This window comes from Chiloscyllium plagiosum, unplaced genomic scaffold, assembly GCF_037043375.1.
Source record: "Chiloscyllium plagiosum isolate Xiang-an unplaced genomic scaffold, Cpla_swu_hap1 HiC_scaffold_20, whole genome shotgun sequence".
Lineage (NCBI taxonomy): Eukaryota > Metazoa > Chordata > Chondrichthyes > Orectolobiformes > Hemiscylliidae > Chiloscyllium > Chiloscyllium plagiosum.
This window is the reverse complement of record NW_028270158.1, coordinates 27,844,070-27,857,041: the sequence shown is the minus strand read 5'-3', so window position 1 is coordinate 27,857,041 and position 12,972 is coordinate 27,844,070. Positions and strand designations below refer to the sequence as shown.

The following is a 12,972-nucleotide window of genomic DNA, read 5'->3' as shown; positions in this document are numbered from 1 at the left end:
TCTTTCCTTCCTTCTTTCCTTCTTTCCTTCTTTCCTTCTTTCCTTCTTTCCTTCTTTCCTTCTTTCCTTCTTTCCTTTCTTTCTTTCTCTGTCTTTCTTTTTCTTTCTTTCTTTCCTTCTTTTCTTCTTTCCTTCTTTCCTTTCTTTCTTTCTTTCTTTCTTTCTTTCTTTCCTTCTTTCTTTCTTTCTCTCTTTCTCTCTCTTTCTTTCTTTCTTTCTTTCTCTCTCTGTCTTTCTTTCTCTGTCTTTCTTTTTCTTTTTCTTTCCTTCTTTCCTTCTTTCCTTCTTTCCTTCTTTCTTTCTCTCTCTGTCTTTCTTTCTTTTCTTCTTTCTTTCTTTTCTTCTTTCTTTCTTTCTTTCTTTCTTTCCTTCTTTCCTTCTTTCCTTCTTTCCTTCTTTCCTTCTTTCTTTCTTTCTCTTTCTTTCTTTCCTTCTTTCCTTCTTTCTTTCTTTCTCTTTCTTTCTTTCCTTCTTTCCTTCTTTCTTTCTTTCTCTCTCTGTCTTTCTTTTTCTTTCTGTCTTTCTGTCTTTCTTTCTTTCTTTCTTTCTTTCTTTCTTTCTTTCTTTCTCTGTCTTTCCTTCTTTCCTTCTTTCTTTCCTTCTTTCTTTCTTTCTGTCTTTCTTTCTGTCTTTCTTTCTGTCTTTCTTTCTGTCTTTCTTTCTGTCTTTCTTTCTGTCTTTCTTTCTGTCTTTCTGTCTTTCTTTCTGTCTTTCTTTCTGTCTTTCTTTCTGTCTTTCTTTCTGTCTTTCTGTCTTTCTTTCTGTCTTTCTTTCTGTCTTTCCTTCTTTCCTTCTTTCCTTCTTTCCTTCTTTCCTTCTTTCCTTTCTTTCCTTTCTTTCCTTTCTTTCTTTCATTCTTTCTTTCTTTCCTTCTTTCCTTCTTTCTTTCTCTCTCTGTCTTTCTTTCTTTCTTTCTTTCTTTCTTTCTTTCTTTCTCTTTCTTTCTTTCTTTCTTTCTTTCTCTGTCTTTCTTTCTTTCTCTTTCTTTCTTTCTTTCTGTCTTTCTGTCTTTCTGTCTTTCTGTCTTTCTTTCTGTCTTTCTGTCTTTCTGTCTTTCTTTCTGTCTTTCTGTCTTTCTGTCTTTCTGTCTTTCTGTCTTTCTGTCTTTCTTTCTGTCTTTCTTTCTGTCTTTCTGTCTTTCTGTCTTTCTGTCTTTCTGTCTTTCTTTCCTTCTTTCCTTCTTTCTTTCTTTCTCTCTCTGTCTTTCTTTTTCTTTCTGTCTTTCTTTCCTTCTTTCTTTCTTTCCTTCTTTCCTTTCTTTCTTTCCTTCTTTCCTTCTTTCCTTCTTTCCTTTCTTTCTTTCTCTCTCTTTCTTTCCTTCTTTCTTTCTTTCTCTGTCTTTCTTTTTCTTTCTTTCTTTCCTTCTTTCCTTCTTTCCTTCTTTCCTTCTTTCCTTCTTTCCGTCTTTCCGTCTTTCCGTCTTTCCGTCTTTCCGTCTTTCCGTCTTTCCGTCTTTCCGTCTTTCTTTCTTTCTTTCTTTCTTTCTCTGTCTTTCTTTCTCTGTCTTTCTTTCTCTGTCTTTCTTTCTTTCTTTCTTTCTTTCTTTCTCTGTCTTTCTTTCCTTCTTTCTTTCTGTCTTTCTTTCTTTCTTTCCTTCTTTCCTTCTTTCTTTCTTTCTCTTTCTTTCTTTCCTTCTTTCCTTCTTTCTTTCTTTCTCTTTCTTTCTTTCCTTCTTTCCTTCTTTCTTTCTTTCTCTCTGTCTTTCTTTTTCTTTCTTTCTTTCTCTTTCTTTCTTTCCTTCTTTCCTTCTTTCTTTCTTTCTCTCTCTGTCTTTCTTTTTCTTTCTGTCTTTCTGTCTTTCTGTCTTTCTTTCCTTCTTTCTTTCTTTCTTTCTTTCTTTCCTTCTTTCCTTCTTTCCTTCTTTCCTTCTTTCCTTTCTTTCTTTCCTTCTTTCCTTCTTTCCTTCTTTCCTTCTTTCCTTCTTTCCTTCTTTCCTTTCTTTCTTTCTCTCTCTTTCTTTCCTTCTTTCTTTCTTTCTCTGTCTTTCTTTTTCTTTCTTTCTTTCCTTCTTTCCTTCTTTCCTTCTTTCCTTCTTTCCTTCTTTCCGTCTTTCCGTCTTTCTTTCTTTCTTTCTTTCTTTCTTTCTTTCTTTCTTTCTCTGTCTTTCTTTCTCTGTCTTTCTTTCTTTCTTTCTTTCTCTGTCTTTCTTTCCTTCTTTCTTTCTCTGTCTTTCTTTCTGTCTTTCCTTCTTTCCTTCTTTCTTTCTTTCTCTTTCTTTCTTTCCTTCTTTCCTTCTTTCTTTCTTTCTCTTTCTTTCTTTCCTTCTTTCCTTCTTTCTTTCTTTCTCTCTCTGTCTTTCTTTTTCTTTCTTTCTTTCTCTTTCTTTCTTTCCTTCTTTCCTTCTTTCTTTCTTTCTCTCTCTGTCTTTCTTTTTCTTTCTGTCTTTCTGTCTTTCTGTCTTTCTTTCCTTCTTTCTTTCTTTCTTTCTTTCTTTCCTTCTTTCCTTCTTTCCTTCTTTCCTTCTTTCCTTTCTTTCTTTCTCTCTCTTTCTTTCCTTCTTTCTTTCTTTCTCTGTCTTTCTTTTTCTTTCTTTCTTTCCTTCTTTCCTTCTTTCCTTCTTTCCTTCTTTCCTTTCTTTCTTTCTTTCTTTCTTTCTTTCCTTCTTTCTTTCTTTCTCTCTTTCTCTCTCTTTCTTTCTTTCTTTCTTTCTCTCTCTGTCTTTCTTTCTCTGTCTTTCTTTTTCTTTTTCTTTCCTTCTTTCCTTCTTTCCTTCTTTCCTTCTTTCTTTCTCTCTCTGTCTTTCTTTCTTTTCTTCTTTCTCTCTCTGTCTTTCTTTCTTTCTTTCTTTCTTTCCTTCTTTCCTTCTTTCCTTCTTTCCTTCTTTCCTTCTTTCCTTCTTTCTTTCTTTCTCTTTCTTTCTTTCCTTCTTTCCTTCTTTCTTTCTTTCTCTCTCTGTCTTTCTTTTTCTTTCTGTCTTTCTGTCTTTCTGTCTTTCTGTCTTTCCTTCTTTCCTTCTTTCCTTCTTTCCTTCTTTCCTTCTTTCTTTCTCTCTCTGTCTTTCTTTCTTTTCTTCTTTCTTTCTTTCTTTCTTTCTTTCTTTCTTTCTTTCTTTCTTTCTTTCTCTGTCTTTCCTTCTTTCCTTCTTTCTTTCCTTCTTTCTTTCCTTCTTTCTTTCCTTCTTTCTTTCTTTCTGTCTTTCTTTCTGTCTTTCTTTCTGTCTTTCTTTCTGTCTTTCTTTCTTTCTGTCTTTCTTTCTGTCTTTCTTTCTGTCTTTCCTCCTTTCCTTCTTTCCTTCTTTCCTTCTTTCCGTCTTTCCGTCTTTCTTTCTGTCTTTCTTTCTTTCTTTCCTTCTTTCCTTCTTTCCTTCTTTCTTTCTTTCTTTCTCTTTCTTTCTTTCCTTCTTTCCTTCTTTCTTTCCTTCTTTCCTTCTTTCTTTCTTTCTCTCTCTGTCTTTCTTTTTCTTTCTGTCTTTCTGTCTTTCTGTCTTTCTGTCTTTCTGTCTTTCTGTCTTTCCTTCTTTCCTTCTTTCCTTCTTTCCTTCTTTCTCTTTCTTTCTTTCCTTCTTTCCTTCTTTCTTTCTTTCTCTTTCTTTCTTTCCTTCTTTCCTTCTTTCTTTCTTTCTCTTTCTTTCTTTCCTTCTTTCCTTCTTTCTTTCTTTCTCTCTCTGTCTTTCTTTTTCTTTCTGTCTTTCTGTCTTTCTGTCTTTCTGTCTTTCCTTCTTTCCTTCTTTCCTTCTTTCCTTCTTTCCTTCTTTCTCTTTCTTTCTTTCCTTCTTTCCTTCTTTCTTTCTTTCTCTTTCTTTCTTTCCTTCTTTCCTTCTTTCTTTCTTTCCTTCTTTCTTTCTTTCTCTTTCTTTCTTTCCTTCTTTCCTTCTTTCTTTCTTTCTCTTTCTTTCTTTCCTTCTTTCCTTCTTTCTTTCTTTTTTCTTTCTCTTTCTTTCTTTCCTTCTTTCCTTCTTTCCTTCTTTCCTTCTTTCTTTCTGTCTTTCTGTCTTTCTGTCTTTCTGTCTTTCTGTCTTTCTGTCTTTCTTTCCTTCTTTCCTTCTTTCCTTCTTTCCTTCTTTCCTTCTTTTCTTTCTTTCTTTCTTTCCTTCTTTCTTTCTTTCTCTCTCTTTCTTTCTTTCTCTCTCTTTCTTTCTTTCTTTCTTTCTCTCTCTGTCTTTCTTTCTCTGTCTTTCTTTCTTTCTTTCTCTCTCTGTCTTTCTTTCTCTGTCTTTCTTTTTCTTTTTCTTTCCTTCTTTCCTTCTTTCCTTCTTTCTTTCTCTCTCTGTCTTTCTTTCTTTTCTTCTTTCTTTCTTTCTTTCTTTCTTTCTCTGTCTTTCTTTCTGTCTTTCTTTCTGTCTTTCTTTCTGTCTTTCTTTCTGTCTTTCTTTCTGTCTTTCTTTCTGTCTTTCTTTCTGTCTTTCTTTCTGTCTTTCTTTCTGTCTTTCTTTCTTTCTTTCCTTCTTTCTTTCTCTGTCTTTCTTTCTTTCTCTGTCTTTCTTTCTTTCTCTGTCTTTCTTTCTTTCTCTCTCTCTCTCTGTCTTTCTTTCCTTCTTTCCTTCTTTCTTTCCTTCTTTCCTTCTTTCCTTCTTTCCTTCTTTCCTTCTTTCCTTCTTTCCTTCTTTCCTTCTTTCCTTCTTTCCTTCTTTCCTTCTTTCCTTCCTTCTTTCTCTCTCTCTCTCTCTCTCTCTGTCTTTCTCTCTCTTTCTTTCTTTCTTTCTCTGTCTTTCTTTCTTTCTTTCTTTCTTTCTTTCTTTCTTTCTTTCTTTCTTTCTTTCTTTCTTTCTTTCTTTCTTTCTTTCTTTCTTTCTTTCTTTCTTTCTTTCTTTCTTTCTTTCTTTCTTTCTTTCTTTCTGTCTTTCTTTCTTTCTTTCTTTCTTTCTGTCTTTCTTTCTTTCTTTCTTTCTTTCTTTCTTTCTTTCTCTCTCTCTCTCTCTCTCTCTCTCTCTCTCTCTCTCTCTCTCTCTGTCTTCTTTCTTTCTTTCTTTCTTTCTCTCTCTGTCTTCTTTCTTTCTTTCCTCCTTTCTTTCTCTCTGTCTTCTTTCTTTCTTTCTTTCTCTCTGTCTTCTTTCTTTCTTTCTTTCTCTCTGTCTTCTTTCTTTCTTTCTTTCTCTCTCTCTGTATTCTTTCTTTCTCTCTCTCTGTATTCTTTCTTTCTCTCTCTCTGTATTCTTTCTTTCTTTCTCTCTGTCCTCTTTCCCTCTGTCTTCTTTCTTTCTTTTTCTTTCTTTCTTTCTTTCTTTCTTTCTTTCTTTCTTTCTTTCTTTCTTTCTTTCTTTCTTTCTTTCTTTCTTTCTTTCTTTCTTTCTTTCTTTCTTTCTCTCTCTCTCTCTGTATTCTTTCTCTCTTTCTTTCTTTCTTTCTTTCTTTCTTTCTCTCTGTCCTCTTTCTCTCTGTCTTCTTTCTTTCTTTCTTTTTCTTTCTTTCTTTCTTTCTTTCTTTCTTTCTTTCTTTCTCTCTCTCTCTCTCTCTCTCTCTCTCTCTCTCTCTCTCTCTCTGTCTTCTTTCTTTCTTTCTTTCTTTCTCTCTCTCTGTCTTCTTCCTTTCTTTCTTTCTTTCTTTCTCTCTGTCTTCTTTCTTTCTTTCTTTCTCTGTCTTCTTTCTTTCTTTCTTTCTTTCTTTCTTTCTTTCTTTCTTTCTTTCTTTCTTTCTCTGTCTTCTTTCTTTCTTTCTTTCTTTCTTTCTTTCTCTGTCTTCTTTCTTTCTTTCTCTGTCTTCTTTCTTTCTTTCTTTCTCTGTCTTCTTTCTTTCTTTCTTTCTTTCTCTGTCTTCTTTCTTTCTTTCTTTCTTTCTCTCTGTATTCTTTCTTTCTCTCTCTCTGTATTCTTTCTTTCTTTCTCTCTGTCCTCTTTCTCTCTGTCTTCTTTCTTTCTTTCTTTCTTTCTTTCTCTGTCTTCTTTCTTTCTTTCTTTCTTTCTTTCTTTCTTTCTTTCTTTCTTTCTTTCTTTCTTTCTTTCTTTCTTTCTTTCTTTCTTTCTTTCTTTCTTTCTCTGTCTTCTTTCTTTCTTTCTCTGCTTTCTTTCTTTCTTTCTTTCTCTGTCTTCTTTCTTTCTTTCTTTCTTTCTTTCTTTCTTTCTTTCTTTCTTTCTTTCTTTCTTTCTTTCTTTCTTTCTTTCTTTCTCTCTCTCTCTGTCTTCTTTCTTTCTCTGTCTTCTTTCTTTCTTTCTCTCTCTCTGTATTCTTTCTCTCTTTCTTTCTTTCTTTCTTTCTTTCTTTCTTTCTTTCTTTCTTTCTTTCTTTCTTTCTTTCTTTCTCTCTGTCTTCTTTCTTTCTTTCTTTCTTTCTTTCTTTCTTTCTTTCTTTCTTTCTTTCTTTCTTTCTTTCTTTCTTTCTCTCTCTCTTTCTTTCTCTCTCTCTTTCTTTCTCTCTCTCTTTCTTTCTCTCTCTCTTTCTTTCTCTCTCTCTTTCTTTCTCTCTCTCTTTCTTTCTCTCTGTCTTCTCTCTTTCTTTCTTTCTCTCTGTCTTCTCTCTTTCTTTCTTTCTCTCTGTCTTCTCTCATCTATCTGTTAGGTTACCTCTTTCCCCCTCTCCCATTCTGTGGATGTGCGTGTCTCTATTATACTGTTCTTTTTTGTGTGTATTCCTTTTTTTTGGTTCTTAATTAACTGAGATAAGCAACTGGCATATGGAGAATTGTGTTCGCACTACCTGTAATGGAGCACCAAATCAGCAGCAGCTTTTACCTGTGGAACTTTGGGACCATGTTGAAAGTGCTCATATTAATTGATAAAAAGAAGTTTGAGTGAAGCAGCTATAAACTAGTGTGGCGACTTTTCAACTGAGTGTGCAGGAGCGATGGCTAAATAATTACAGAGCATTAAAATACCCTCATCACATCAGTTACTGCAGCAGCAAAGTGGTATGTGATTGAGATTGTTTGTTCTTTTCTCAGGCAGTGCAGCTCTTGCTGTGTGATCTCTTGCTCATTACCAGAACCAGTATGTGGCAGCAACAGATCAACATGAGTCAGCCTGTGAACTCCATGCACCAGGCATCCCCACTGGAGCTGAGAGGCTTTCAACAGGACCTTAGCAGCCTCAGGAAGCTGTCTCAAACATTCAGACCAGCCTTCCGTAGAGTAAGTAGGTTGTCATATGGTGATTGGAGGGATTTATTTTAAGAGACTTTGCAACTCAAAAAGAGTACCACTGGATTCTGTAATGGAATTGTGAGTAGTGATCAGTGAACTTCCACTGCTTGAGTTATTGATCTTGACTGTGTTACTCAGGAAAGAAATGCTCAACAAGAGTCAAATGCTACGCATAGAAGGAAGGCAATTCAAAGTGAGATGCATCCTTAGAAGCATATTTCAGAGTGTCGTTGGCAATACTTAGAAATACTCACCTCTCTGTTAGTAGATTAGGAGGTTAATGTTATAAGACTGTACAATGTAGTCCAGAAGTAGGTCTTTGACTCAGCTATTCAATGAGATCATGGCTGATCTGATCATTGTTGACTCTGCTTTCATACCTTCTCTCCACAACACTTTCTGACTGAAAGTCTCTCTACCTCAGCCTTGATAATGCTAAACAACACAGCCTCAACAGCCCTCTGTGATACAGGATTCCACTGACCAACTCCCCTGTGATAGAATACGTTCCTCTTTATCTCTGTTCCAATTTGAATAGAGAATATAATCTCGATAACACTTCATTGTCATGCTGGGAATGGTGCATCTTTTAATCTTTTACATCTACATGAAATAGCAATGGGAATTTGGTTTAAAGTCTCATCTAAACGAGCGCATTCCTGGCAGTGCAGGTTTTGCTTAAGTTTACAATTTGAGAGAAAGGAGCTGTGCAATTGAGAGATTTTGGGTAGAGGGTGGGAGATGAGTTTGAATCATTGATAGCATAACAATTCTTAAAATGAATCCAGTGATGAGACAGGGAGGAGGAAGAACAAGTGAGGAATGTTGACAGGACAACCGACCACAGTAATTTTGCTTAAAGATATAATGTTTTGGTGTAATTTATTTTTTAGGTGTTTCTACATGAAGCAACAGCCAGGTTAATGGCAGGAGCCAGTCCAACCCGTACCCACCAGCTACTGGACCGCAGTCTTAGGAGGCGGGTCACAACCCCAGTACTCAAAGCTGGTAAGTAGCGTACCTAAAGCATTTTAGACTGATCTTCAAATGCCAGTTGTTAGGTATAAAAGTTCATTTCCACCCCCTTTCAAATCAGTAAACCATGAACGGGTAAATGTTGGTGCTCCGTGCAAAGATTATATGGGATTCAAGTTTGTTTGGGACTTGATGCTTGGCTTCCTGGACCACTTGGCTGTCTCATGACCAGAAACATTCTTCTGCACAGTGGGTCATAAGATTGACATTCACACATAACAACATTCACACCCTAGGAATCTGTTCATTCTTTTGGACTCTGTACAGTTTGCAGTCCTGTGTACCATGTTGAAATCGGTGTTTTTAATGGGTCAGCTTGGATATGGATATCAGAAAACCTTTGAGGATAGCATAGTTTCACTGAAAGGTCCAAGAGGATAGTGATCAGAAGAGGGAAACTGGGTTAGTATTTATTCCTATCTGCTCCCTGGTCCAGAAGTACTGAAACTAAATATACCTGCCACTGATAATATCAGCGTTTTGACCTTTATAATGGGACTTTAAACTGGGATCTCTCTGGCTTATTACACTGTGCGGCTCATTTATCTATCAAGAAAGTTTTAACAATCATTTACCAACCTTTTGAGTGCCTTTCCACACCTATGTTTGACTGCTGGCTCATTTTTGCCTTTCTGGTTCTGTTTGATAGGTGAGTCTGACACCCACCCAGGTCGACGGGAACAAGCTGAAGCTCTCCTGTTAGCATGTCGCTACCTGCCCCCAAGTTTCCTGTCTGCTCCAGACCAGCGTGTGGGTATGCTGGCAGAAGCAGCTCGCACTTTGGAAAAGATTGGTGATAAACGGACTCTCCATGATTGCCAGCAAATGATCATGAAACTGGGTAGTGGCACTACAGTCACCACAAGTTGAAATGTTTCTTTTGTTTTTGGTATAAGAACATACCCCACACCCACAATCATTGTGACTGTACATAGTGTACACGTACCCCCCCCCCCAAATGAAGCAGCACAGTTCTTTTATTAAAATAATGACTTGGTCAAATAAAAATCGTATTTTCATAGTTTAAAACTGTACATATAAAAATATTTATAATTTTTTAAGATAAGTTGGAATGCAGCAAATTCATTTTTGTAGAATTAAAAGCACTTGTTTCTCTAGAAGCTTAGCTTCCCTTATAATACTGCACCAATGATAAAGCCGATCTGGGCTTTTTTGTGCAATATACTTTTATATGATTAAAATAACACAAATGGAAGTATCATGATAAAATATAACTTTTTTTACTCTGAAGTATTTGCATGAATTTTCAATTAATTTTTTTCAAATCTTCAATTATTTTTCGGTGTTCTGGATTTTGGAGAGGTTGGGTACATGCAAGCACAATGCTCACTTTAGTTCCGATCAGTTACCTGCACCTGTGTTTGAATGCGCACATGGATTTGAACAGAGGACTTGGGGAATGCCAAACTGATGAAACTGCAGCGCTCTGGATGAGGCATTAAATTGAGGTCCTGTTCAGAGTTATGAAGGAGAGGACATTAAACTCCTGTGTGCAACATTGTGGACAACATGTGGTGGTTTCCTGAATTGGGTTGTACTCGTGTGTGAGAGAATATGTAGAATTTGAAGGAGAGTGACATGGTGGCTCAGTGGTTTGCACTGCTGCCTCTCAGCACTAGGAACCTGGGTTCAATTCCACACTCTGGGGTTCTTTGAGGTCCTCTGATTTCTTCCCAGAATCCAGAGATGTGCATGTTACGTGGATTGGCCATGCTAAATTGCCCACTGTGTCCGGGGATGTGCAGGCTAGGTAGATTAGTCATGGGAAATGCAGGGATATGGTAAGGATGTGGGTCTGGGTGGGATGCTATTCAGATGGTGGGTGTGGACTCGATCAGTTGAATGGCCTACGTCCACACTGTAAGCATTCTACAATTTTATGAAGCTTGTGGGCCAGTACAAAGTTTTGTTTACCTTTTTCTCATTAATTAAAATCACAGTTGTAACAGTTACATCATTAACATGGTCTAGAGGAAAGACTCTTGTGCAATTGGCCAATGACCAATCATTTTAAAAACACCATTTTATTCAGTGTGGATTTGAGAGTATATTACACACTATGATTTTCAATTACTTGTCTAGCCACCTTTTATCTCAGTTTTCTATAATTACCTCCATATCTATATTAGCAATTCTGTTCAATGCTTTGAAAAGGTAGATCGTAGTCATTTAACAAGAAGCCATTTGGGTCATGGGTCCATGTCAGCTCTACTTACTGCAGTCTAGTTAGCTACAGTTTCTGCTTTGGTCCCACAGCCCTACAGACTTATTTCCTTCATCTAATTCCTTTTGAAATCATTGGTAATTTCCTGTTCCACTGTCATTGGTAGCAAGCCTCAAGTCATAACCAGTCACTATGTTTAAAAACAAAAGTTCTTTCTCATCTGCATCGCTTGCCCAAGGCCTTAACACTCTGATCATACGAGAATTAGGAAACAGCAAATGGGTAGCTTTCTTTGTCTAGTTTAACCATCTTTCAATAATTCCTCTCTCCCCTGAAACAGGCATCACTTTTCTTCATTGCACAATAACCAATCCCTACAACAGTCTTTACACTTCTCTTAAGCTCATTTCTACAACCTCCTAACTTTTTTGTATACATCCTTTTAAGGAGCTGTGACAGGGGAGAGTTAGTGCTGGTCTAAGTGACTTCAAAAGTGACTAGCAGTATATGTTTAAAAGCACAGGATTGAGTTGCTGTTTTTATGTTTTAATTTTTAGTCCGGAAACTTCTATGCTATTTGCACACTTCTGTTTGCGATGGGGCAACGTTAGAATCAAGAAATGTGCTGCTGTTCACAAAATGCTAATATTGTAGCACAGAATTGGCTGTTTCTGGTTGATGCTAAATTACTTTATAGGGTAGTGTTTGCTTATTGATTTTTGGAACTCATGTTAGACTTCTCACCTCTCCCAGCAGTGCTGGAATATGGTTCCACTGGTTTCAGAAGCAGTCCCTCAAATGTCTACTTTTAATTTTTGTGCCTGGCTATAGAGTAATGGCAGCCTTGTTGATCCGAAAATAAGCTCGTCGAATTGTGTTCTCAACTGCATCCAAGACCCATTTATACTCATTCTCAGGAGATGGTCAAGGAAATGGAATGCAGATAAAGAAAAAGGGGACATTGGGAAGTTATTCAAGCTTGTTCCAACATTCAGTTGGATCATGACCCGTCTGTACATTAACTTATTTCATAATCATTGATACCTTTTCTTAACGAAAATCTGTAAGTCTTAGTTGCAAATACTTTAATTGACAGCCACAACCTTTTTCGAGGAGGAAATTTGAAATTTCCTAGAAGTCTAAACAATGTATCATGTAATTTCGCCACATTAAATATGGCAAGCCAAAATGTACAAGAAAAAAATAATTACAAAGACCTGCTCAATTATGCAAATAAGCTAGATTGCTTTCTGCAGCTTTTTATTCCTAAAAAGTGGCATTGCATTACAGGTACATATACAGTACATTACATTACACATTGAAAGGAGCTTTAAAGTTGTGGGTCTCTTCCCAATAGATAGCAGACTACCTAGGCATCTTCAGTTCCATTAATTTTCAATAATCATCTTTATAACATTTGGGTGTACTGATAATCATAGGAAATGTAATTCATGATCACATTTCCAGAGTTTATGATTGACACTGTCTCCATGGTGATCTGATGGCCACCTTGTCTTTTGTTTAAAAAATTACAAAAAATTAATTTTGTAAACTCAAAATAATTAAATACTGCTAAGTGTGATAAAGGGAGAACTCACTGCCACAGTCAGTCAATCTCCTGTAGTACTCTGGAGACACCGGCGTATCACCCATTTTTCTACAATATAAAATTGGTAAAACAAAAAACTTTGGAAAAAAAACAATGACAAGGCAATCAGATGTGTTTCTTTTTGTTTTTAAAATGTATTTTGATAGTTACTTTAACAAATTAGACTGTCCTCATCTGTAAAGTTTTCATTTATCATACATTAACAGACTGCAGGTTGGTATCATTCCTCTATCCTCTCTTAGCCCCTTGCAAAACACCACATTTCCCCACTTCGAAAGATTATCTACACAGCAACATTAAGACAATTGATGGTTTGGAGCTTCTTAAATTATCAGTGTTTACACAGGCGTCTTGCAGTTCAGAAAAATGCAGAACCTATTAATATTTACCCACCCACCCCCACCACCAAACCAGTCCCCAGGAAAAAAATGCAGCAAGGATTTGATGGGGGAGAAAATACATTGACTGACTGGAACAGAGTCAATCTGTTGGTGTCCTCGTCACTTTCCAGATATCTTGGTATTTTTCCACTCCTTTTACTGCACTATTTTACAATACATTCATTGACTGTTCTCGGTTTGCAGTCTGTATTTAACACCTTTTGTGTTACTGTTGCTTGGCACAGTGGAACTTTCCTGCTGTTATAGTGTTTTAGACAATATGTTCTAAAAAGAGAGGAAAATTAGATCAGTTATATGAACGATTAATAACTAGAGGAACATTTCACTCTATGGTTGTGTTTAAATTGTACAGGAGAACGGTACCTCACTATTGTATTCTACATAAAGGAACAAGATGGGAGTGAATGTTCCCAACGCAGGAGCTCAGGTGTCAGTGTTAAAAATGGCTACTGTGATCCTTCTGTGCATACGCAGTTGCACCCATGAGGTCATACCATTAATGAGAAAGAACAAAATGCTTTTTAGCAAAGTTCTAAATTTAACTGAAACCACCTGATCCCATCAGTTATCCAGACCACATTAGTTTGATCATCCCCAATGTCAAATCATGGTTTGACAGTGTTGATTGTATTCATTCCAAGTAATCACAGTGGTTCTAATCTGATAGCAACACAACTTTTTTCCATTTGTTTTCTGTAATAAGGAAATGGTTAGATGATGCTGTGTCACCA

General features: G+C 36.2%; 2 protein-coding genes across 5 annotated transcripts in view; one reads left to right on the top strand and one right to left on the bottom strand.

The window, feature by feature from the left end:
* The window catches only part of srebf1 (sterol regulatory element binding transcription factor 1), a 55,842-nt gene extending 46,545 nt beyond the window's left edge, over positions 1 to 9,297 (top strand). For both annotated transcript variants that reach the window (XM_087997737.1, XM_087997738.1), the window contains exons 17-19: positions 6,814 to 6,999; positions 7,905 to 8,019; positions 8,696 to 9,297. In XM_087997737.1, the coding sequence (XP_087853863.1) occupies positions 6,814 to 6,999; positions 7,905 to 8,019; positions 8,696 to 8,916 (522 nt within the window). In that variant the 3' untranslated portion in view covers positions 8,917 to 9,297. The remainder of the gene's footprint in view (positions 1 to 6,813; positions 7,000 to 7,904; positions 8,020 to 8,695) is intronic.
* Positions 9,298 to 11,451: 2,154 nt separating this feature from the next.
* Positions 11,452 to 12,972, bottom strand: part of rai1 (retinoic acid induced 1) — a 60,535-nt gene continuing 59,014 nt past the window's right edge. For all 3 annotated transcript variants that reach the window (XM_087997735.1, XM_043711805.2, XM_087997736.1), the window contains one exon: positions 11,452 to 12,505. In XM_087997735.1, coding sequence (XP_087853861.1) covers positions 12,482 to 12,505 — 24 coding nt within the window. In that variant the 3' untranslated portion in view covers positions 11,452 to 12,481. The remainder of the gene's footprint in view (positions 12,506 to 12,972) is intronic.